Here is a 21,584-nt window from a genome sequence, read left to right on the forward strand (position 1 = left end):
AAGAGTTTCTCTGCTGCCTCATACGAGTTTGACACAGCCAAATATATAGACAAACTCTGGCTCAAGCGGACCCCAGTAATGTTTTACATGTTTCTTTTCACGCTGAGAAGCCAACAATTAAATAAACCAACAAAGAGAACGCTGATTTCTCTCAGATATGTGTACAAAAACACGCATCAACAATACATCTTTCCCTTTAGCTAGCTCGGTCTTGGGTTTAAGTATTTCACTCACTATAAACATCAGTAACTGTGGCTTTAATGAAGAAGCTTTATGATGCAGATGATTGTGGACTAAATTGATTTTTTCCCCCAATGTGAAATAAAGTGGAGTGAACCAGGTGATCATTTTCAGGAATGTGTTTATTACAAATGAATTCATCTCCATCTGACATCATTCAATCATTAGCAACTTTGAGGAGCTTTTTCAGTGAATACTATAAATACAGTGAATACTAATTATATTGGCTACATTATATTTATTACCATGTGCAATAATACGTTTCTGGACGTAATTATACAGTATTTGTATTCATGTTGATATTTATAGAATGCATAATCATGTGATACTTCCGCCTATTTATCAGTACCATGTGCAGTATCAGGAGCAATATCGTCTTTTTCTTAATAATTCACCAATAACAATAATTCAAGTTTTTACTACATTATAATTGTCAATACAACTGCCACCATTACTTCCTGCCTACTTCTGTAAATGACTATTGTAATATTGTTTTTCTTTTAGGCACTGTCTCTTTTGTAACACTTTATATTGTCACTTTTATTTGAGTTGTTTTTTTGCATTTCTCTAATCTGTTCTGTATTTTTTGGAGCTATCTGGCACTATAATTTCCTTCGGGATGAATAAAGTTCTATCTTTTCTTATTAAAATCAGTTTTGGCTGTGTTTGACACTGCTTTTATGAAAGTGTGTTTTTGAGGGTGCGTGTTAGGGTTAACTGAAAGTCTTTGTGATATTGATCCCATGAAGGGAGGGAACATGTGTGGGAAACTGCTTTTCACAAGTTATATCCTTTGGACATTTTCCATTTAAGCATCTTAAGGCCTTCATAAGGAGTCAGACAAAAGATGAATATAGACAGGTGGAGAAAAGTCTGGACTTGTGACATTGCGCACTAGTATTTTTATTTGGGGGATATCCTTAGAACCAAAGAGGTTAAAGTATTTAGAAAAAATGGGGGAAAGTGAGAAAGTCAGATATATATTTATTTTGTGTGTTAAAGACATGAAACCACTGATTTTATGTCATCTACCATATTTTAGTGTGTATAAGGATCACTGATGTCTGCTTTGTTTTATTCAAATTCTCAAGCTATAATTAATATGTTCTGAGGTACTAAAAGGTGGAGCAGGCTAAGTGTTGATGTGTGTAAATAACTGCATCCTGCTGCTTTCTGATGTGCAAACAACTTCCTGTTCTCTCCCATCACCTACAAAGCTACTCTGGATAATGATTATTTTATCATTTTAAAGCTACTTCAGTTCAGTTGCTCATGTTGCTCGTGTTATTTTAGGAACCGTATTTCGTTAATTGAATATAATACAATCCGGGTATTTACTGTTGCCCATTTTCTGCTGACAGATACACAATCGCCCCCCACACGCTGAGTTTCATGGATCTGAATGACACTGACATCAGGAAGACGACATGATCTCCTCTAAACTGTTCTTTGGCTAAATCTGTGTTCTGTGAATGTGATACTAGCTGTCTAACACGACATAAAACAGTGAATTATGAGAAGCTTGTGAGCGTGGAGCTTCGATTTGTGGCTCGACGTGGACAGTTTCTGTCATGTGGTTTGTGGGAAAACCCGGATTGGATCTCAGTGGTCACCTGGGCACAGGACCCGAAAAAAAAGTGCCAATGAGCTGATTGTCAGCAAAAAGCTGTGAGACAGAAGCTGTACAGTTGGATATGAAGGCCTTGACAAACATACAACACATTCTATAAACGGTTCAAGGCGAATAATCCACGCAAATACTAATTTCAATGGAGAATAAAGCGAGATCAGTTCCGTTTTTCCTCTTCTAAAAACCAAACCGCATCTGGGAGTCACGTGAATACAAGCATACAACATGTGAAATCTTACAACGAAAACGTGACATTAACAGTTCAAAAACACGAATTTAATCACGCAACAACACGCACTAACTAGTCCACTCCAGATCTTATTGAGCGCATGTCTCAGCCGCAGCTTTGCGCGGATAAACAGCAGCTGTACGCCGCAGAGCAACAAAAAGAAAACCAGGGACAATAAAGATTTCCGACAAATTTAAAAAGAAACAATCTTCAATCCTTGAATCCAGCTGTTGATCTATAACACTTTAACGATCTAAACACTCCGGCCGGAGCACCATCGCCTCCGTAAAGCTGCGTAAACACCCGGACTGCTTTTTCCTGTTTTGCGCACAGACGCAGACGGCTCCCTCCTGTTCTGCACCGGCCTCCATTTTAGCTCCTTGCCCGGTCGTTGCCTCACGTGTCCTGGACTGTCTTCCTCACATGACCCGTGTGTTTGTCCCCGTGATCAGCGCTTCCATCTCCGTAAATCAGTGTCGTTGAATATCGGCGTTTTTACACACCGCTAAAGCTTCATGGATATGCTGGAGCAGAGTCTGGACAGCTCGGCGAGGTGAGAGGCTTGTGCCCGCTTCCTGCTCAGCCATGGCTCCTCCACGGCCTAAAACCCCTTTTCTCCTTGTAACGCAATGCTCTGTTTATAACCTGCATGCTCCAGATACTTTTAGTATTTGTGTATAGTTTTGTTTCTACCTGCTGGTTGAATCCACGCCTGTGCAGCTTGCGTGAATGATTCATTTCACCATCTATAAAGACATTTTCATTATTTTTGCGCCCTTTTTGCAGATCTGTAACCGCACGATAGATGTTTATTTACTTGACAAGATATGCAAAAGCACTATAGCTGTGTTTTTGCTATTTTTTAGGCTAACATTTCATTGCACTTTGCTGTAACTGCAGCTATTGCAGCTCTTTTAGTATAAAAATGCTTAAATTTACGAGGAGATGGGGTGTTAAGAGTGAGATAGTTGTTTGTGAACTTTGTCTTGTCTTGTGCTGCAAATCAAACCACTTAAACTTAAGTTTAAATTATAAAATAATTATACATTATCTTGCTGAAGTTTTACAAAACATGATTTCTGTCACTCTTGCACGACAGTTGTGTACGACTTTATTTACGTTTTTTCCCATCTTCCCTTCATCTGACCACCTGGGGGCGCTCTTCAGCTATAGCTGATTATGAGAACTGGCTCCACATATAGAATACATTGGTGATAAATAATGATCTTAATTCTGAGAAATGTTCATGTTGGGTTCAGCTTGAATTTGACTCATATTGTGTCCTCTTTTTCAGTCACGACAAACAGGAAACAGAAGAGGTGGTGCAGTTACAAGAAGGTGGGGGAAGAGTTTCTTCTTTCATGTCTTTCTCTGAGAGACAAAAGAAGAACTTTGAGTACACGTGTGTTTTTCGAGGTTGTGCCGTGGTTCAGCGTGATAGGTTTGAAACATGTTGACCTGTGTGTTCCAGGAGAGGCGGTGGGGACGGAGGAGCAGACTGCAGTGACCATCACCGGTGTCCCACAGGCTGCGTTCGCTGACCACAATGTGCAGTACCAGTTTCGTACAGAGAACAGTGGAGGACAGGTAAGCGTGAGACTCTCCTCTGCAAAACAAAGGATTTAGTTAGCTAATGAGGCGTCATATACAGGAAGTCTCAATGAGATTAAGATCTTTATACAAGATTGACAGGAACATCTCAATATTCATCATCACAACAGTCACACTGAGCAGTAACCAAACACACGATGTTGAAAATTAAAAAAGTATTACGTATTAATTATGTTCTGATATCAATTAGTCGTGTGTATCTAGAGTGTATCTAATGGGACAGAAAGTACATTTTATCATGGTGTTGACACTGGATTTTTAAAGACCTTTAATTACCAATAGTTACCTTAACGTGAGCTAATTAGCATTAGCTAAGCTTGTGAAGGTTATTGTCATGGCAATTGCTGTAATATTTACCTTAATGGCAGATAACTATTAAATCCACACCTAACACACACAACCCATAAAGTTGTTTTAGTGTTTAGTAGTGCTGTTGCCACAGCCTCATGAATATCAACCTGAGGAGAGTGTGACAGATTTGAGAGGCCTTTACCTGGCTAGTTTTGGGTGCTAAGCTATGGCTGAACTAATGCTGTTTGGCACACCGAGCAATTTTGTCATAATTAATTTGAATTCTAGGAATAACCTCAAACCCCAAGTAGTCATGGGAAAAGAGATGTTGACACCTGATAACGAGTTCCCCATTCTTAGCTTAGCAAATCAAAATGAACTGTGTGTGATGTGAAGGTTAGGATAATCCTACCTTTTCAAAAGCGTGTGTGTTGTTTTTTTGTTAACAAGTCTCATGTTGAGTTTGTGGAGGAAAACCTACAAACCGCAGACACCTTTGTTTTAAACATTTACTCTGTCCTCAGGTGACCTATCGTGTTGTTCAGGTGACAGACGATCAGTTAGAAGCAACAGCTGACGGGACGGGAGCTGTCAGCGTCGTCTCCACGGCAGCGTTTGCTGGAGCCCCTCAGGCCGTGGCACAGGTGAGTAAGAAGTATGCAGGTGTAAGAAGGTGATGTTTCTCTTATTTAGAGTGGCAACAAATTAGAACCTCTACTCACACTTAAAGACATACACAGCCTCAGATATTTAATGTATTAGTTGTTTACAGTTTTACTAACCTGTCCCTGCCTTTGTCTTTTCCAGGCTGTTATCCAGAACCCTTTCAGCAATGGGGGCAGTCCTGGTGGGGAGACGGTGGGAGGAGAGACACGTTTTGCTTATTTCCCTGCTGCCACCGTCAGCGATGGAACAGCCACGGCCGTGTCGGTGCAGGCCACCGCCGACCCAACCATCACGCAGGCGGGAGGTGAGGGTGAAAAGTGTTATCTTGTCTTACGAAATTTTAGTGATATTATTCAATGATTGTCCCCTAATCCTCGTATTAGGCTTGCTATGTTTTTCCTCTTTTTCTGACTTTCCAATTTTAGGATAATCTTTTTTTTGTCTTTAATCAGGTCAGTTTTACGTCATGATGACCCCCCCTGAGGTCCTGCAGACGGCGACCCCTCGTAACATCGCTCCCCGCACACACACCTACACTGCGTAAGTAAAACAAAACACTTTCCCACACCTTCATCCCATCCCTGAAGTTACCAAATCACCATAACTCTCCCCCCCCATGTGTTCGGCCAAATTCACGCCTCCACATTTCCTCACTCCCTCCTTCCCTGTAACTTCACAGTGGATCGGATTTTCTTTTATCTCCTCCTTCCCTGTTTGGAATGATTGGTTTTGTCATTGTGTGTTCAAATTGAGATACAAAAACAGTTAAATATCCATCATTTAAAACATCCGACATCTGAACAAACCGCACTCTGTCCTACTTACCTGCCATCCCCAGAGACCTTGGTGAAAGCGAGATGTTGCAGCATGGCAGTTCAAACTGGTGAGAAGAACTTTCACATACGCCCCCACCCTGCCCCCATCATGTGTTGTTGAGACAGACGTTTGGTGGATCACTAATCAGTCATTAGCATCCTTGTAATGTGAATTATGTGTTTGCAGGTTTAGCTAAGAGGCAGCTTTATGTTAGCAATAACCATCGACTGAATCCTGTTAGCATAAATAAGGCTTATTATAAATGAAACGCACTAACACAGTGGCTGGATCTCTGCAGAGGACCTGAAGGTTCGGCTGAGCCTTCACCTCCTCGTGTGAGACAGTCAGACTAATGGTGATCTAAACTTACGGTGCAACTAATAGCAAAAGCCTGATAATGTGGGTGTTTGTTTCAGATGCCTTTGTAACACCTGAACTAGAATCCTCAGTTAAAAACATTGTCAGATTCTTTTGCAGATTATGATAAAAATCTGACATTTTATTCATAATTTCATTGTCACATTTGTTTTGCTGTCTTTACAGGAAGGTGGATGGTCCACGGGCGCCCAGAGATGAGAGGCGAAGAGCACAGCACAACGAAGGTGAATATGTGGTCTGTGTGTGTGTGAGTGTGTGAAACCATTATCTTAATCTTACTTGTGTTTTGTACATGTATCACAGATGGAAGATGCATATACAATGCCTTGAAAAGGTTTTAGTTTGAAAGAGACTACGGCTGCATTCATACTGCAGCCAAAAGTGTCCCAATTTTTTCCCCCCGTACGTGACACAGATCAGATTTTTTCAAATCAGTGTGTGCCTTGGTAATATGCACATTCCCGGGAGTGATTCTAAAGAAGAAGAAGACTTCCTGTTTCCAATTGACCCTGGAGGACACGACATGCAGCAGTGGAGAGATGTTGAAATAGCAGATTTAATTGCTATTTGTGGAGGCGCCTCTCTCCAAACAAAACTAGAAGGCTCACACCGCAACGGAAGTGTGTTTGAAAATATTTCAAGAGAAATTTGCCGCTCTTGTCCGTCTCTGATAGAAATGTCGCTTAGTTGCACAAAAGTTTTATCCACATGCAAAGTCCCAACGCCTGAGAGCCATCCATGTTTTATGGAAAACGAATGTCAGCTGATGTGACGTCTTTTGTTATTGTTTTACGCACGCGTATCTTTTTAAAAATAATTTTCGTTGACATTGATATCTTACCTGAGTCACATTCTAAAATAGACATGAACTGTGACCCCAACAAATCAGAGATTAGCCCCAAACCGGAATTGAGCATGAAGGCCTGCAGTATGAATGCAGCCCAAGATTAATCTCTAGAAAAAGTTATTTTCTATTAAAAAAGTGATATCTATTTACTTCCGCTTGATGTCAAACAATATGTTTCTTCTGTCTTTCTTTTGCAGTGGAGAGGAGAAGAAGAGATAAGATAAACAACTGGATTGTCACACTTTCAAAAATTATCCCCGACTGCAGTGTAGACAGCAGAACTGGAGCGGTGAGTGCCAAACGGAAATGTCTTTTTTTAAATAGATCAAATCTGGCTCTGAAGATCAGGGCTTTTTAGGTCACGCTCCTGACAGAGGCTGCCTGATGTCACATTTTGAACCTTCAAATACATTATATGCAACCTCATCCATCCTTGAATCAGTGCACTTTTACCTAATGCGTGCTTGCATAACTGAGAGTGAGACTGAAACTTTAACCACAGCCGAGGACTCACAGTCTTAGTCAAAATGAGGGATTATTATGTCTTATTTGTACTAGGTGGGAGCACGCGGCGGTGCTTATTCAGTTCATTAATCAGATACTGCTCTAAAGTAACCAAGAGTTTGGCTTGAAGGTTCTCTTGGGGTGTAGTCACAGAAAGAAAGTGACGTAAATGCAAGTGGCACAATGGGAGGGAAAAACTGATGGGTTTAAAGACAAAATCAGTTATGAAGGAAGTTGTGAGTCATGTTGAACACATTTGATCTTTCAATCTTCTCATTGTGCTGTTTTTTTCTCAGAGTAAAGGAGGCATCCTGTCCAAAGCTTGTGACTACATCCGAGAGCTGCGTCAGAGTAACCAGCGACTGCAGGAGAGTTACAAAGAGGTGGAGCGAGTGGAGATGGACAACGAGCTGCTTAGACAACAGGTTTAACTTCCCGTTCCTTGACTGCACCAGCCTTAATGAAATGTTCATGTCTATATTTGTACTTGTTTTAAACAGAAATTAATTCTGATTACTCAGCTGTTGATGCTGCTTTTAAGTCTTATATAGGAGTTTCCATAATAAAAAGTTTCTATCACATCCAAGTTGCAAATATAAGTGGTAAAAATAGTCATAAACGTGGGAATAACTCTGGAAATATTTGAAAATAATTTATGTTTGTATCCTGTAACTACCATAGTTGGCCACAGTGGCACTCATTAACATTTAAACTACTGTTGTACCCTCCAAGGATGAAAGTGACAAGCTCACAATGTTGCAAATTTTCTATTTATTTCTGTATTTTCTGTCCTTATTTTTCCAGATTGAGGAACTGAAGAATGATAACGCACTGCTTCGAGCACAGCTACAGCAGCACGGCGTAGAAGTCAATGGAGATGCAACACCGCAGTGATAGTGGACTGGACACACGTTAACGTCACAAACACACTGTTGCATCCTCCCACCCACCTGAACAATACCAGGAAAGGAATAACGATGAGAGACAATTTCAATCTGAAATTGAACCACGAAACCACACAGGACTCGCCTAAAGAAACTGAAGGACTACGAACTGAGAACGCTTCCTCTACCATCTCCAACTGTTCAAAGGCTGAACGCTCTGAAATCCTTTAACTGTGTAGCTAACTGAACCTCTCACCTCTGCTTCAAGGACAACCACCCCCTCGAAGCACCACCACGCTTGCACCAAACTTTCTTTTTACTTTAAATTATGAACCTGCCACAAGGAATTTACTTTTAATGATTTCACATTTTTATTGTCCCGCAAACTCCTGATTCTTCCTTTGTTTTAGTTGACATTTGCTGTGTTTGAAACTACTAAATGTGACATGAATGACAGCTCCAATTTACTTTTAATTTATTAGTCTTTAAGGAATGTGAACACGGAAAGAAAAGCTGATCTCTGGATTTACTCTTTCCCCAGTAACAAACAAATAATGGGAAAATCCTGCTTTTACTGTCAGTGGATCATGTGTATATATATATATAGTTGATCTATGTGCAGTCTGAGGTAACCTTTTCAATTGCCTGACTCTTTACACTGACACTCCAAGCACCAGGCGGAGCTCACGAACTTAATAAACATAGTCCAATGTCAGTAAGTATAAAGCCTTTTATTCTTTTCAGAAGGTCAGAGTAAAAGCAGCTTTGATAGCACGGGCACGAAGGTTTTATTTTTAGTGCAAGGCCTTAATGAAGCCTGTTGGAGAATCTAGGTGTTAACATAGCTCAGGTAATTGGGATAGTGCACTGGCAAGTGGTTCCAACACTCAATGAAGTCTTTGCATAAAGAATAAAGGTCTCTATTGGGTCCCCATCAGGTGCAATGTACAGATAAATGAGAGTATGGAGATGATTTTCAACGTGTGAATCATTTTAATGGGCATTAAATTATGGTTTGTTTGTATATCTGCTTAATAGGTCACTGGTGTATTGCACTAAAAGAGAGGTTCAGTCATGAGAGGTCTTGGTTTGAGACCGGCCTCTTTTCGGCTCACTAGTCCTGCTGCATTTTAGTGGCTTTTTTGCAATATTCCCTAATTCTTAAAAACTTTGGGAACCCTTGCTGGTGACGGAAGACCTTATAACAACCATGGACAGGAATGTGATAACTAACCAGCTTTGTCTACACTGAAAGTCACAACAGCATGGAAATATAACCACTGGCATGACTAATTCTGATACTACAATAAAACAAAAGTGTTTATACCAAAGTGTTGTTTATCACATGCCTTACCTACATTTTGAAGTTCCCTTTGAGCAACTAAGTGTTAATTAAAACAGTTTTCCCCCTTTCCTTAATTTCAGTAGCTAGACTGTTTAAATATAAATGGTTAAAACCTTAAAAACGTAGCATAGTACCGTATGAAGCTTAAGCTAACTGTAAATAATAAGAACCTGTTTTACCTTCTGTACGTCCCCTGATATTTGCGAAATCATAAAAAAACCGAACTGTCTAAAACGTAAAGAAAGTTGCCTCCGTGTTTTAATAATTTAAGAACTTTAGTCGAACGTTGTGCCGGTTTGTCGCCTGGAGACGGCTCGAGTAGTTGTTGCTATAGGAAACCTGGTCCAGAAAAAGCCGCACGCGCCGACTAACTGAACACTCTAGAGTCCTGGTGAGTAAAAATTCCAGTTAAATACACGATAAGATGAGATTTGAACTTATGAGTGTGTTTGAGATTCGGCTTTGTAAACAGCAGAAATAACTTGTAAGAAGCCTGGTGTTTGGGGAGTTTCTTTAACCCTTTGTGGTCTTGTCACTTCGGCGAGGTGAAAGGACCATTGAACTAAAACGAGTTTTATGAGAACTGCGTTTAGATGCAATGATGAAGCCTTTGTTGTTTAAGTGACTTGTTAGCCCCTGTTGCTTCAAAGAGATTTCCCTCATGTCATGCTGTCATTACAAGTAACTTATTTTTCTGAGGGTCGAACCTTCATTGGTTGTGTACTGTTAGCACATTTCTAAAAGCCTATGAATTTATTTAAAATGATGAATTTAGCGTATACATAGATAGTTTGATGAAGCTATCAATGTATGGTTTAGGTAACCCAACACTAACGTCTGAGTCAGTAAACTACTAATGCAAATTTGGTTGCCCCTCTGTCTTTAGTGTTGCATGTTATGCATGTATAGATAAGATAAGTAACAGCTTTATTAATCCTTAAGGAAATTATAGTGCCAGATAGCTCCAAAAATACAGAAAACAACTAGAGAAATACAAAAAACAACTTAAATATAAGTTAAAATATAAAGTGTATGGGTTAATGCAAAATAGACTGTGCCTAAAAGAAAAACAATATTAAAATAGTTATCGACAAAAGTAGGAAAAGTAGTATAGTAGCCCTGTTGGACTTGTAACACGGCTATATGTGTTTGCGTCACCAAAACAAACCCTGCACATTTATCTTTACTAAAAAGTGTTTGGGATGTTTGCAGGTTTCTGCATCAGAAGGATGTCTGCACTTCCTGCAAAGCCTAGCCTGCTCCACAGTGTGTCAGAGTGGTACAGCAACAACCACCAGCTGGCTGCCACGGCCCAACATGAGCGACATGTTTCTAATGTGACCCGGCAGGAAGGGAGGTCACTACGCAACGAGACCAACTGTAAGGTGGGTTCATGTTTGTGAGGATACACACCAGAAAGCTGAACAGTCATTGTCCCACTCTTCTGGATAAAGATCATTCAAGGCCATTTTGCACATTTTCTCTGTAGACAACTTGGGATGAAAGCGATACCTCTCGCAGGTTGAGTGACCGGGCCTGGGATGTTGCCCGGTGGAAGGATGTGTTAGAAAGCTGCGCACAGAAAGTGGATGAAGAGATGGAGGCTCTGACCCTGGTGATTTGTGCAAAACCCCTAAAACAGCTGACATATTATTTTAAGAATATTAAAAAGATGTCTGCACTTTTTTTATGTCAGATCTATATACTCTTAATAACCTGTGTGAGTGTATTTGTGTGTTTCCTAATATTCTTGGAATTATTTGATTTAAAATGTAAAGAAAAATGGCTGCCCTTTAATAGATCATACGTAACGTCAGTATTAATGTTTTTTGGACAGTCTAAAGAGCAAACTGAGCAGGCCTTAGCTGCGACCGCCGTTCCCCTGGAGGTCACCAGCGAATGCTTGACACTGAGGGACGGACGTCGAGGGTACGAGCTCGTCACCGACCCCGTACACGAGCAGCTGAAAAAAGAAGCAGAGTTGATCGAAAGAGTGCAGCAAGTCCTGCAGCAGCACATAGACAAGGCCTTTGAGCAGCTGTGGTGAGGGATGCTATGGTGTCACGCAAAAATTGCAAAGATACTGATTTCTGGGTTTTTTTCTCTGACCATTTTTCTTTTTCTATGCCGCAGTGTTTTGCAAGAGGCTCGGCACCAGCTGACAGCTGACCTGCAGAACAAGATGGACGCCCTTGACATTGACATGTCCTGCCTGTCACTTACAATAAAGTCACCTCAGATCTCCCTGAAACCCAACCCAACTCGTATACCATCGGGGTAATCATGGGACGAGGGTGTTAATTAATAATCAATAAAATAATACATTTTTATTTTCATATTTGAACCACTTCTTTGGTGCACATAAATCCAGATACCATGCAATACAATGTTGTCTTTGTTGTAGTACCTCAACCCCTCAGGAGTGGGTCCAGTTCAGCCAGTTTAATGTGGCCCGTGCCCAGGAGGCCATGCAGGTGTCCCAGCAAATGAGGGAGGACATGAGTCTCACCAGAGCCCAGGTGTGTGTGATGATACTACCCCTGCATGTTTAGTGTTTGTAGTGAAATTCATGGCACGCTGCAGATAAGATGAAGATAAGACTCTGCATTTGTATTTTTTTAAGGGCAAAATCACAACAGACTGGTAACCTTAAGTGATAATCTCGAAGATCTGAGTTTCATTCTATTTGGCTGCACCTTTTGGCAACAAAAATCAAGTGTGGGAGCACAGCTCCCAGATAACCAGATGTCTCGGTTGGCTCCCTTTGTTACGGTTGTAACTCCTGATTTTCCTCGCTTGACGGTCGCTTTCCTTTTTAGACTGTTTGCCTTCATCTGAGCGTCAAATTTGTTTCTTTGTTTCTCTGTATTTTCACTTATTTTTGAAGTTGTATCTGTAGTCATCGATCTTTTCTTTGTTTGTTCAGCCATTGTAGATAGTCACTTAGCTCCGCCTACCCTCTCTGGCAGACCAACCACTGCTGGGTGATAGAAAACACGTCACTAACTGGGCGCCGCTTCTGATTCTTTCCATGAATGCCACACCAGACACCCAGTCCGTAGTACTGCAAATGCAAAGGCTTAGACTCAATCACCATTGTGTTACCTCATTCAGCAATAGATAGAGACTTAACAGACATTTATTTAACGGATTTATTTAAATGAAAATCTTTAAGATTATTACTTTAAATGTCCAGTTCCTTAAATATGACCATTTACATGAATTCAGCTAATTTAGACTGAATGAAACTGTTCGGGAATATTGTGCACGTCTTTCATTTATTTCTTCTGTAATTTTGTAATTGAATTATTTCTCTATATCTCAGCTGCAGAATGAGTTGGACAATCAGCGCAGGGCCACAGAGTTTTCTCTCCGTAAGCGTAATCACCATGAAGAGCAGGCCCGCGATGAGCTGGAGTGGCAAATAAAAAATGTAAGATGTCTTATAGCTAATAATGGTACTTATCTTTTTGACTGCAGGTTACAGTTAACAATTGTTGTGGTTAAGAAGTTATATCTGTTAAGGTGAAGTCTTTCTGTTTATCCATCTGCCTGTAGACTGAAGATGAAATGGCAGAAATGGAGAGCGATATCCACGGGCTGGATGCAGATCTGCAGGCGAAGACGGCCTCCCTGAAACTAGCTCACACCCGGCTGGAGAACAGGACCAACAGACCTGGCATGGACCTCTGCAGAGATGAGGTCTGATTTTTTTATCTCAAAGCAGCAGCATTGACACTAACAGCATCAGCACTATGAAGGAATAAACAAGCTGAGGGTTGGATTTATGATTTCTGATGCTTTTATGTTGTGATTTTTGTACGTTTTGTTCGCAGGTGCAGCACGGCCTCGTCAAAGAAGTCCATCAGCTGGATGCCACAATCATGTCCCTGAAACAGAAACTCTCTGAGGCTCAGTGAGTCTGAATTTGTTTACTATGATCACCAAGTTAAGCTAAAAGGTTATCCATGTTCTTAAATAAAAGTTCATCATCAAAAAAATAATAATTTTGCATTCAAAATCAAAAGAGTCAATATGATAAAGCTAATATTCAGGGAGTATATGGCTTTAAATATATCTTTATCTCAGTGAAAACAATGAAGAAAATACATGTCTAGGAATGCTGCCTTTTCTCTACGTGCTAAACATGGTGCTTTTTTAACCCCAGCTATTTAACCCCATAGAAGCCACACAAGTAAATATCAGATACAATAATAAGCATACATGCGTTCATATCTGATGTTACAAATGATCTAAGTGTTTTGAAGTCAGGAAAGGAAAGAAATTAAACTCTCATCCGGTCCGCCTCTCACTCAGGCACTCCCTGCAGAAGATGAAGCTCCATCGCAGCCGCATGCTGCAGGATCTTTCCAGAAAACAGGAAGCTCTGTCTCTCGAACAACGAAGCATGAACACCCGTACCCGCCTCACGTCCGCCGTCTGCACTGATAAAGTGCTGCTGGTTCCACTCACAAACTCCAGTGGGAGGAGCAACCTGCAGCTGCTGGCTCAGTAAGACGACGGTATCTAGATTCTGAAGGGAAGGGATGTAACTCTATTAGGATGATTTATTCTTATGAAGCTTTGACTTCATGATTTCAACCCTGGAGCCACCAACAAGCAACAGTTGATACTTTAGATCCATTATATTCTAGTGCTGAAGAACAAAACACTTCCCTGTGTTACATTTATTTATTTAAACACAAAGTCTTACAAAAAACGCTCTCCTGACGTGTTTAGATCTTCTTGTGGTGGTCAACTTACTTGAGCTGTGCTGTGTGAAATGATCGTTTATGTGATTGATCTGTGTGTATTTAATTTTCACAAAAGAAATTATGTTTAAATATTTTGGATTATCTGTTTATGCTCGTATGTTTGTCTCTTTCTTTCACAAGCTTTAGTGCTCACGTTCACGTGTGGTCATTGCTTTTATTGGCCATCAGGTTTAATGGTTTTGTTTGGCCTCTTTATAGTGTTTGATCAACTGACCTTTTTTAGAGTATGAAAACAGAGTGCTGTGAACTTTGACTCATACAGTTTATGTGGTTTAGATAAAAACAAACCTGGTAAACAAACATTAAACACATGCCTCGAAGGGAAAAAGACGTGTTTTTAAAAAGCTTTCAGTCGATGTTTGTCTCTTGAGATTTAAAAGTGAGTTCCTCTCAGATAAGAAGATTTATTATCTATTCAGAAAAATATCTCTTATCAGTTTTCCACCAGCAATAAATCACACAACTAAAGTATTGGAAGCTTTTCACATTTTAACATGTTGCCTTGATCTGCTGTGTACGTAGAATAAAGGACTTCATTACGCTTGCTGTTGATTAGAAACAGTTTATTTAAAGTGTAGTAATTAAACAATTTTTTCCCCCAGGATACCTCCGAGGAAATGATCAAAAAAACAGAATATGCATATTTAATGTTCTTTTCAACCAGCTGAACCATTAAGAAGACTAAAAGTGATATTTTTGTCATATAGAAGAGGATATGCTTTATTAATCCCTGAAGGGAAATTCAATGTTTTCACTCTGTTATTATAACAAACATGCTACACACACATCGGCCCGAAATACAGACATGCATTAATGGTGAGGGGGCTACACATGGACATGCGCGCCCTGAGCAGTGGGGGATTCAACGCCTTGCTCAAGGACACCTCTCCAGCTACCAGGTCCATACCGGGACTTGAACCAGCCACACTCTGGTTCCAAAGCCAAGTCCCTACAGACTGAGCTACCATCAACCCCATATCAATAACTGAAATGCCATTGTGAAAAGAAAATTCTCATCCAAGCTTTTAATGAGTTTCATCTTAGTGTTTACCCGTCTGCCATGCATCTTTACCGTTCTGGTTCACCCTCACCGCTCTCTTAGCGCATATTTGGGTGCAACAGGCTGTGGGTTTTAGCAAAAGAGGCTCTTAAAATCTTACATGCACAACCTCAAATGGCAGACACTGACAGATGTTTCTCCTTTTGGACTTGGTTGAGACCAAAATTGGAGCCAAAAAAAAGAGTGAATATTGGACCTACCATTCATCATTTAGGCACAAACACAGCTCCAAATGAATGACAATGTGCGTAACTGTTGGATGCGTAAATAATCTGTTTTCCAACAAGTTTATCATATTAACTCACCTTAAAGCTCCTGTCTTTTGGTTTGTGTTGATTGTGGCGCCACCTGTGGACAAAGCCGTTCCTCTTATCTCTTTGCTGATTTTGTCCTGTACATGCTTAAGTGGTGGTTAAGCATGTTTCAGGCATTAAAAATAACTTTATAGAAATAATCAGTCTTGTCGCTGATGGCCTGGTTTGCTTTTGTGGGCCATGTAGAGAAAACAGTCTGTTTCATAACCAGCGAAAATCTTTAATATGTAAATGCAGTGTTCAAACTTCTTTCTGCTGCCCCCAAGTGGCTAAAATAAATTAGTGTTCATGGGTTTCAGGTTTTTGTTCTTGCTTTGTACTCTGGAAAATATATTAAGTTCAAAATCTAGCAGAGATAAGAAGGTTAATGGAAATTGTGTTGTTACTTTTTGTCGTATGATACAACCAATACCAATGTCCTTATAAACCTCCGGAGGCCTCCAGGGAACAGAGGGGTCAGGCCTCACAGCCAATAAACAAGATAAATATGTTGTCATTACTGGACACTCATTTCAAGATATCAGAGGTGTAACTGCACACACATTTGTTTTGAACGGTGGATCAATAGACTAATCAAACAGCTAGCAGCCATGTTTTGTCTGTTCTTGGTAAATCGTTTCTTGCTATCTGTTTTTCTGCCTCTCCAACGAGTCGCAGTGATTTTCTGCTCCATTTTCTCCACCAACAGCCTTCTGCACGACACACCCTCTCCTCTCTCACACTCGCTTCCACACATACACACACTAAACAACTCATCGTCTACCATAAAACTGCCTCCACGCCACAAACAAGTCGCCCGCTTCCCAAAGCCCAACCCGTCCCGTCCTCGCATCGACCATCAGCTTCAGCACATTTATGACTTTACTGCCAGGCCCTCCAGCTCACTTAGACAGCCTCAGCTTTAAGGGGATGGCCATGTGTTTCCTGAGACGCTGATTATTCTGAATCATTTCACTTAAGGGCCCAGATGCTACCTGTCTGTTGCCCTCCACTGGGAAGGCAATTAAGGAAGCCTGGTGCCGACTAAATGCCCCCTACTTCCGCATGAGTGGATGCGTCTCTTTATCAGCTTCTCTGTCATGATGTCGTATGCGCCTCGCCCACTTCGTGCCCACATGCATCAGCACATTTGTGGCCACCGCCTCTTTTTTTTTTGCTCTCACCTGTCTCATAGATTTTCCCATTGTCTGACATGACGCAGACAGAAACAGCAGCTTTCTTACCGGCTTGGAAAAGGACGTTTCTTTCGTCATTTGGAAGATGTGATTAAAAATGGAGGGCACACAAGGATAACCGTGCTGCTAACTGTTCAAGAAGAAGTTTGTTTGCTTGTTGTGGTCGAGACTTTCCTGCCAGCTTGACGTTTGAAGGCTTACAGGTGTCATGGTGAATTGGAAGCGTTGACCTTTGTGTCGGACTTCTGTGCCTCTCAGCAGTGTCCATGTCCTGAACTGAAGAAATGCATGTTGAATACAAGGATTACGTTGCTCTCACTGTCTTCATCTTCACCTTCCTGCTGGGCCTTCCTGCAAACCTTCTGGTCCTGTTCGTGTACGTGCGCAAGGCTCGCAAGCATGGCGCCACACCCAACGTGGTCTACGCCCTCAACCTGTGCTTTGCCAACCTTTTTCTCGTGGTCTGGCTGCCCGTCAAGGCCGTGGAGACTTTGCTCCAGGACTGGACACTTCCCCCACCCGTCTGCCCCATCTACAACGTCTTCCTCTTCTCCTCGCTGTACGGCAGCTGCCTCTTCATCACCGCGGTGACGGTTGGCCGCTACCTCAGCATCGCCTTCCCAATCGTCTACAAGAGGTACCGCCGTGCTCGTATCTCTTGCTTCGTCAGCGCTGCCTTGTGGGTCTTCGTGCTCATTCACCTCAGTATCGGAATGGCAGCTGAAGGAGGGGCTAACTTTGTCTCCATTCAGGGGGACACCTCAGTCTGCTACGACCACTTTAACGCCTCCCAGCTGGCTACTCTGCTGCCTCTACGCCTGGAGATGGCCATTGTTTTGTTTATTCTGCCCCTTATTCTGACGTCCTTTTGCACGCTGCGCTGCGTGACCCTGGTGTGGCGCTCAAATTTGCGCCCTATGGGGAAGAGAAGAGTCCTGACTGTTGCTCTGTTCACACTGGCTGTCTTCGTGGTGTGTTATGCGCCTTACAACGCCTCGCACGTCGTGGGGTTTGCGTTGAATGAAAATGTTGACTGGAGGCCTTACGCTATGCTGACGAGCTCCTGCAATGTGTTCCTGGAGCCGGTGGTCATGCTGATGCTGTCACCGGCCGTGTCGAGGGGAGTCATGGGAAGGATGTGTGGACGGCAGAGCCAGTTCAGCCGGAGTGATGGGTGGAGGCATCGATTTAATAGTGCTTACGCTGCTGCAAATGTCCGAGCACCTACTGTATCTGAGAAGAGCCAGGCGAAGGTCGAGGTGACTTAAGTAAGTCAGGAGTGAAGACAGAAGGTGGAGACCCCGAGGATTTCAGGGCAAAGCATTCAAAGACTGTGTGATGGAAGACGACCGTCCTCTTTCTGCCGTCCAACAGCCCCAGGAAATCTTCTGCCTGGCTCACACGCCTGCTCCTCACTGATGAACTAGATCTAAATCATGTCTTTATTTTTGCCTTTTTCAAGCCTGAATCCATTTTCCAGGATACGTCTTTAGATCAATTGGTCCTAAAGAAAAAAGACGGAGACAAAAGCTGTTGATGGAGTATTTCTTTATCCCATGTTGCCTCTTTTTGCAGTTTTTCCCGTTGTGTTTCACAAACTGTAAATAGTCGAAGGTGTTCCAACTTGTTTCTGAGCGAGGAAACTGCTCTTCTTTGAAATGGAAGAAATCCGTCACTGATGAACTTTACTTCAGACTACTTTGGTGACAGATGACTTCATCCGGTGTCTGCCAGCTGTAGCTCCAAGCTGTGACAGTGGAATCACTTCAACAAACTGTATGTTATCTTCTATTTTGGAAAGTGTTTTCAATGTTCCCCCCCCCCCCCAAAAGACACCAGATACAACACAAGCTGACCTGATCATGTAAAATGTTTTGATTTGATTTGATGTCCAACTGATAACAGTAATTATGGCTGCATTTTGACAGGACACACCTTAATGAAGCGGATATTATTGTTATGCTGTGACGAGTCAAAACAGGTGAATTCAGAAATTTCAACAATGTGACGTTTGAAGTGAATCATGCATTTAAATAAATATCTGCATTAATTGACATTTTAATATGCTTTTTCAATAACGGTATTTAATATTTCATAAAATGAACTTCAAAATAAAGTGTATTATAAAGGCTCTCTGTTGTCTTTAAAGAATAAAGACTGGACTAATAACTATTGCTGATTTTCTGTTGGGCTACAACACACAGACGGGCACGCACACACACACACACACACACACACGCACGCACGCACGCACACACACATGAAGGAAGAAGTCAATGAAACCAACATTAAAATGCTTCAGTAAAAGAAAATATAGAAGTGTAGTGAGAATAGATTCCTCTGTGATTCTTTTAAATGATTTAATTTTTTATTCTTTTTTTTACATGCTGTGTAAATGGTCTACGTTATCTTCACAGGGAAGCTTATGAGTTTTATATCATGTCCAGCTGATAAATGTTGAATGTGGAACGTGTACTGTAGATTAACCTGCAGATTATATAAAAGGTCTTGTTTTTCTTTACTGGCTTCAGTGGGCTTCCATAAAATTAAACTTACAAGTACAAGACACTAAAATATAAAACAAAACTCAAAACAGGAAACAGATAAAAAGTACAATTCAGAGATACTTTTGACATTTCATACTAGAGGCAAATATATTTATTTTTACTCCACTATACAATAGTTATAGTTGCTACTTTTCAGATTAAACTTTATTAACACATGGATTCATTGGAACAGTTTATAATAAAGGATGCATTAGTACAGATCAAACTACCTAACACATCCATCTATTATCTAGACCGCTTATCTTGTTCAGGGTTGTGGGGGATCCCAGCTGACACATAGAGACAGACAACCTTTCGCACTCACACCCACACCTATGGGCAATTTAGAGTCACCAATTAACCTAACGAGCATGTCTTTGGACTGTGGGAGGAAGCCGGTTTGAACCAGTGACCTTCTAGCTGTGAGGCAACAGCGCTAACCACTACCAAATGCAAAATAACTCCTTCCAGTGTTTTTTTAATAATTATTATTATTTTGGGTCATTCCCCAAAAAGTTACCCAGCCTGCAGCCTTACGACAAATCATAAACAACAGCAACAACACAATGAAAGCAAAATATAACAAATACACATGTTAAACAAGGTCAAAAGGAATATGAACACAAACCTGCTGCTGAGACTTTAAAGTGATCAAACATAATAACTGGTGAAATACGTCTGAAGCACTGTGCCTTTAACAAAACACTTGTTGCTGATACGTTTAACTAAGTAGCCTACAGATCTTTAATTTGGGACTTTTAGTTGTCATTAACATGTAAATAATTTCTTCTTTTACTTTAATGTTTTTTTCTTAATATATTTATTCTCCGCTAAACATGTGACCTTTAAAAATTAAGCAATATCACACTCGAGGTCGTGATGTTGCCCTGAACATCATCACGGCTGTGACTCGGTGATAATCTCAGCCGTGATGATATTCAGTCCAACATCACAACCTCCAGTGTGATATTGCTTTTATACAAAAGTTACACAAGCGGCAAATATGAGTAAACAGTAATAATCAACAGCAGATTATTTTTTGCTCCACCAACTCAACTAGTTCCTGAAGCTGGACTTCTGTTGCCGAGCAACCCAGACATTCTCCTGCACTCTGTGTCTCCAGGTTACCACAGATCAGCTGTTTTTTATCATGTACATTTATCTGTTTGTTTTAATTTATCATCAACCAGTGAAATAAGAGTCTGCTGTGTGAGTCAGAGGAACCAGCTTGATTAATGTAGACATACACGCTCTGCTGTGATGTTAACTAACAGTGTTCAGAACACCTGGCTGAGGCGGAGTGATACACAGAGTGAAAAGTCCCAGTGATGTTACAATCTATATCAGCACTCGTGGAATGCCTCTTATCCAATCAGATTACTTGGTTGGAACTAACTGTTCAAATATTGAACACAAAATCATTTTACAATATTCACAAAGGATAGAGGCAGCTTAATTATTAAATAAACGAGGTAGTAAACTTAAATGTCATTAGGAAAGATGCAAATAATTCAAAATGTAAATGAAATAAAATGATTTAAAATAGTTAAAACATCATGTTCTCCTTGTGTTTGGTTAACTGGCTACACTGAAGAAATTCATTCAACACACACTTAAACTTTGTTGGTTGTACTGACCTACTGTTTTAAATCCTGCACGAGCACCACTCGATAAACACATCTGTTCTAAATGTGTCTTTAAAATTCAACCTCTGCTTGTAAAGAGCATCCAGGGATCATTTGGCTCCACGCTGCAGACTCATCACAGGTTTGTGATTAAGTTGTTGTGAAGACAGACAGTATAAAGACGGTGAGGAGGGAGGGGGAGTGATACGGACTCACTCTGTGTTAGACCACAGTGGAGCTGAGGACACGAACACCAGCCGGCCGCCAGACCTGGAAACAAGTCACTGGGAGTAACAGACGACAGGTAAGTCAACCTGTCTTTATTTAGACTTCTGTTTTACTGTGATAAATATTGATGAAGCTGCTAAAGCTACTTACTTTGGTGTATAAAGGTTGATATTTTTAAATTGTTATTTTGCCAAGTTTGACTCATTTGACCGCATTAATCATGCAAATGTATGGCTTTGTTGATTATCTTGATTTGTTTTCTGTATTTAATTTTCAGTGCAGAACCCTGATTACTAAAAAACATACATTTGGCTACATAATCATTATGTTGGGCTTATGAAAGACAAATAAAGGACTTAACTTCTTTATTTCAAACTCATCTGTTAATTGAATAAACTGTAAGAATCTTTATTTATAACT

General features: G+C 40.9%; 3 protein-coding genes across 4 annotated transcripts; all 3 read left to right on the forward strand.

Annotated features, from left to right (window-relative positions):
- The first annotated feature begins 2,248 nt into the window (after positions 1-2,248).
- On the forward strand, positions 2,249-9,606 carry usf2 (upstream transcription factor 2, c-fos interacting). 2 transcript variants are annotated; one of them, XM_069681170.1, is made up of 11 exons: positions 2,249-2,652; positions 3,394-3,437; positions 3,571-3,686; positions 4,526-4,645; positions 4,809-4,971; positions 5,120-5,207; positions 5,506-5,550; positions 6,027-6,085; positions 6,906-6,997; positions 7,509-7,637; positions 8,017-9,606. In XM_069681170.1, the coding sequence occupies exons 1-11, from the start codon at positions 2,615-2,617 to the stop codon at positions 8,104-8,106; spliced, it is 984 nt and encodes a 327-aa protein (XP_069537271.1). In that variant the 5' UTR covers positions 2,249-2,614; the 3' UTR covers positions 8,107-9,606. The 2 variants fall into 2 exon arrangements, with proteins under 2 accessions (XP_069537271.1, XP_069537272.1); XM_069681171.1 differs by lacking the exon at positions 5,506-5,550.
- A 1,064-nt stretch (positions 9,607-10,670) lies between these two features.
- Positions 10,671-13,957, forward strand: tekt2 (tektin 2 (testicular)). Its single transcript, XM_069682032.1, has 9 exons — positions 10,671-10,826; positions 10,931-11,056; positions 11,279-11,484; positions 11,575-11,718; positions 11,846-11,960; positions 12,767-12,874; positions 13,000-13,143; positions 13,278-13,357; positions 13,759-13,957. The coding sequence occupies exons 1-9, from the start codon at positions 10,671-10,673 to the stop codon at positions 13,955-13,957; spliced, it is 1,278 nt and encodes a 425-aa protein (XP_069538133.1).
- Positions 13,958-17,049: 3,092 nt separating this feature from the next.
- LOC138608687 (free fatty acid receptor 3) lies at positions 17,050-18,033 on the forward strand. Its single transcript, XM_069681247.1, has one exon. It carries the CDS (start codon positions 17,050-17,052, stop codon positions 18,031-18,033), a length of 984 nt encoding a protein of 327 aa, XP_069537348.1.
- Positions 18,034-21,584: the final 3,551 nt, after the last annotated feature.

This window comes from Semicossyphus pulcher, unplaced genomic scaffold (genome assembly GCF_022749685.1).
Source record: "Semicossyphus pulcher isolate SPU_LCO1_2020_fin unplaced genomic scaffold, fSemPul1.0.p SCAF_5, whole genome shotgun sequence".
Lineage (NCBI taxonomy): Eukaryota > Metazoa > Chordata > Actinopteri > Labriformes > Labridae > Semicossyphus > Semicossyphus pulcher.

Bases quoted from the DNA above. Each gene is read 5' to 3' on its own strand.
- usf2 (XM_069681170.1), top strand. From the start codon at position 2,615: ATGGATATGCTGGAGCAGAGTCTGGACAGCTCGGCGAG. The intron at 4,972-5,119 runs GTGAGGGTGAAA...GTCTTTAATCAG, and splicing joins AACCATCACGCAGGCGGGAG to GTCAGTTTTACGTCATGATG. The intron at 6,998-7,508 runs GTGAGTGCCAAA...TTTTTTTCTCAG, and splicing joins TAGACAGCAGAACTGGAGCG to AGTAAAGGAGGCATCCTGTC.
- tekt2 (XM_069682032.1), top strand. From the start codon at position 10,671: ATGTCTGCACTTCCTGCAAAGCCTAGCCTGCTCCACAGTGTGTCAGAG. The intron at 10,827-10,930 runs GTGGGTTCATGT...TTTTCTCTGTAG, and splicing joins GCAACGAGACCAACTGTAAG to ACAACTTGGGATGAAAGCGA. The intron at 12,875-12,999 runs GTAAGATGTCTT...ATCTGCCTGTAG, and splicing joins TGGAGTGGCAAATAAAAAAT to ACTGAAGATGAAATGGCAGA.
- LOC138608687 (XM_069681247.1), top strand. From the start codon at position 17,050: ATGCATGTTGAATACAAGGATTACGTTGCTCTCACTGTCTTCATCTTC.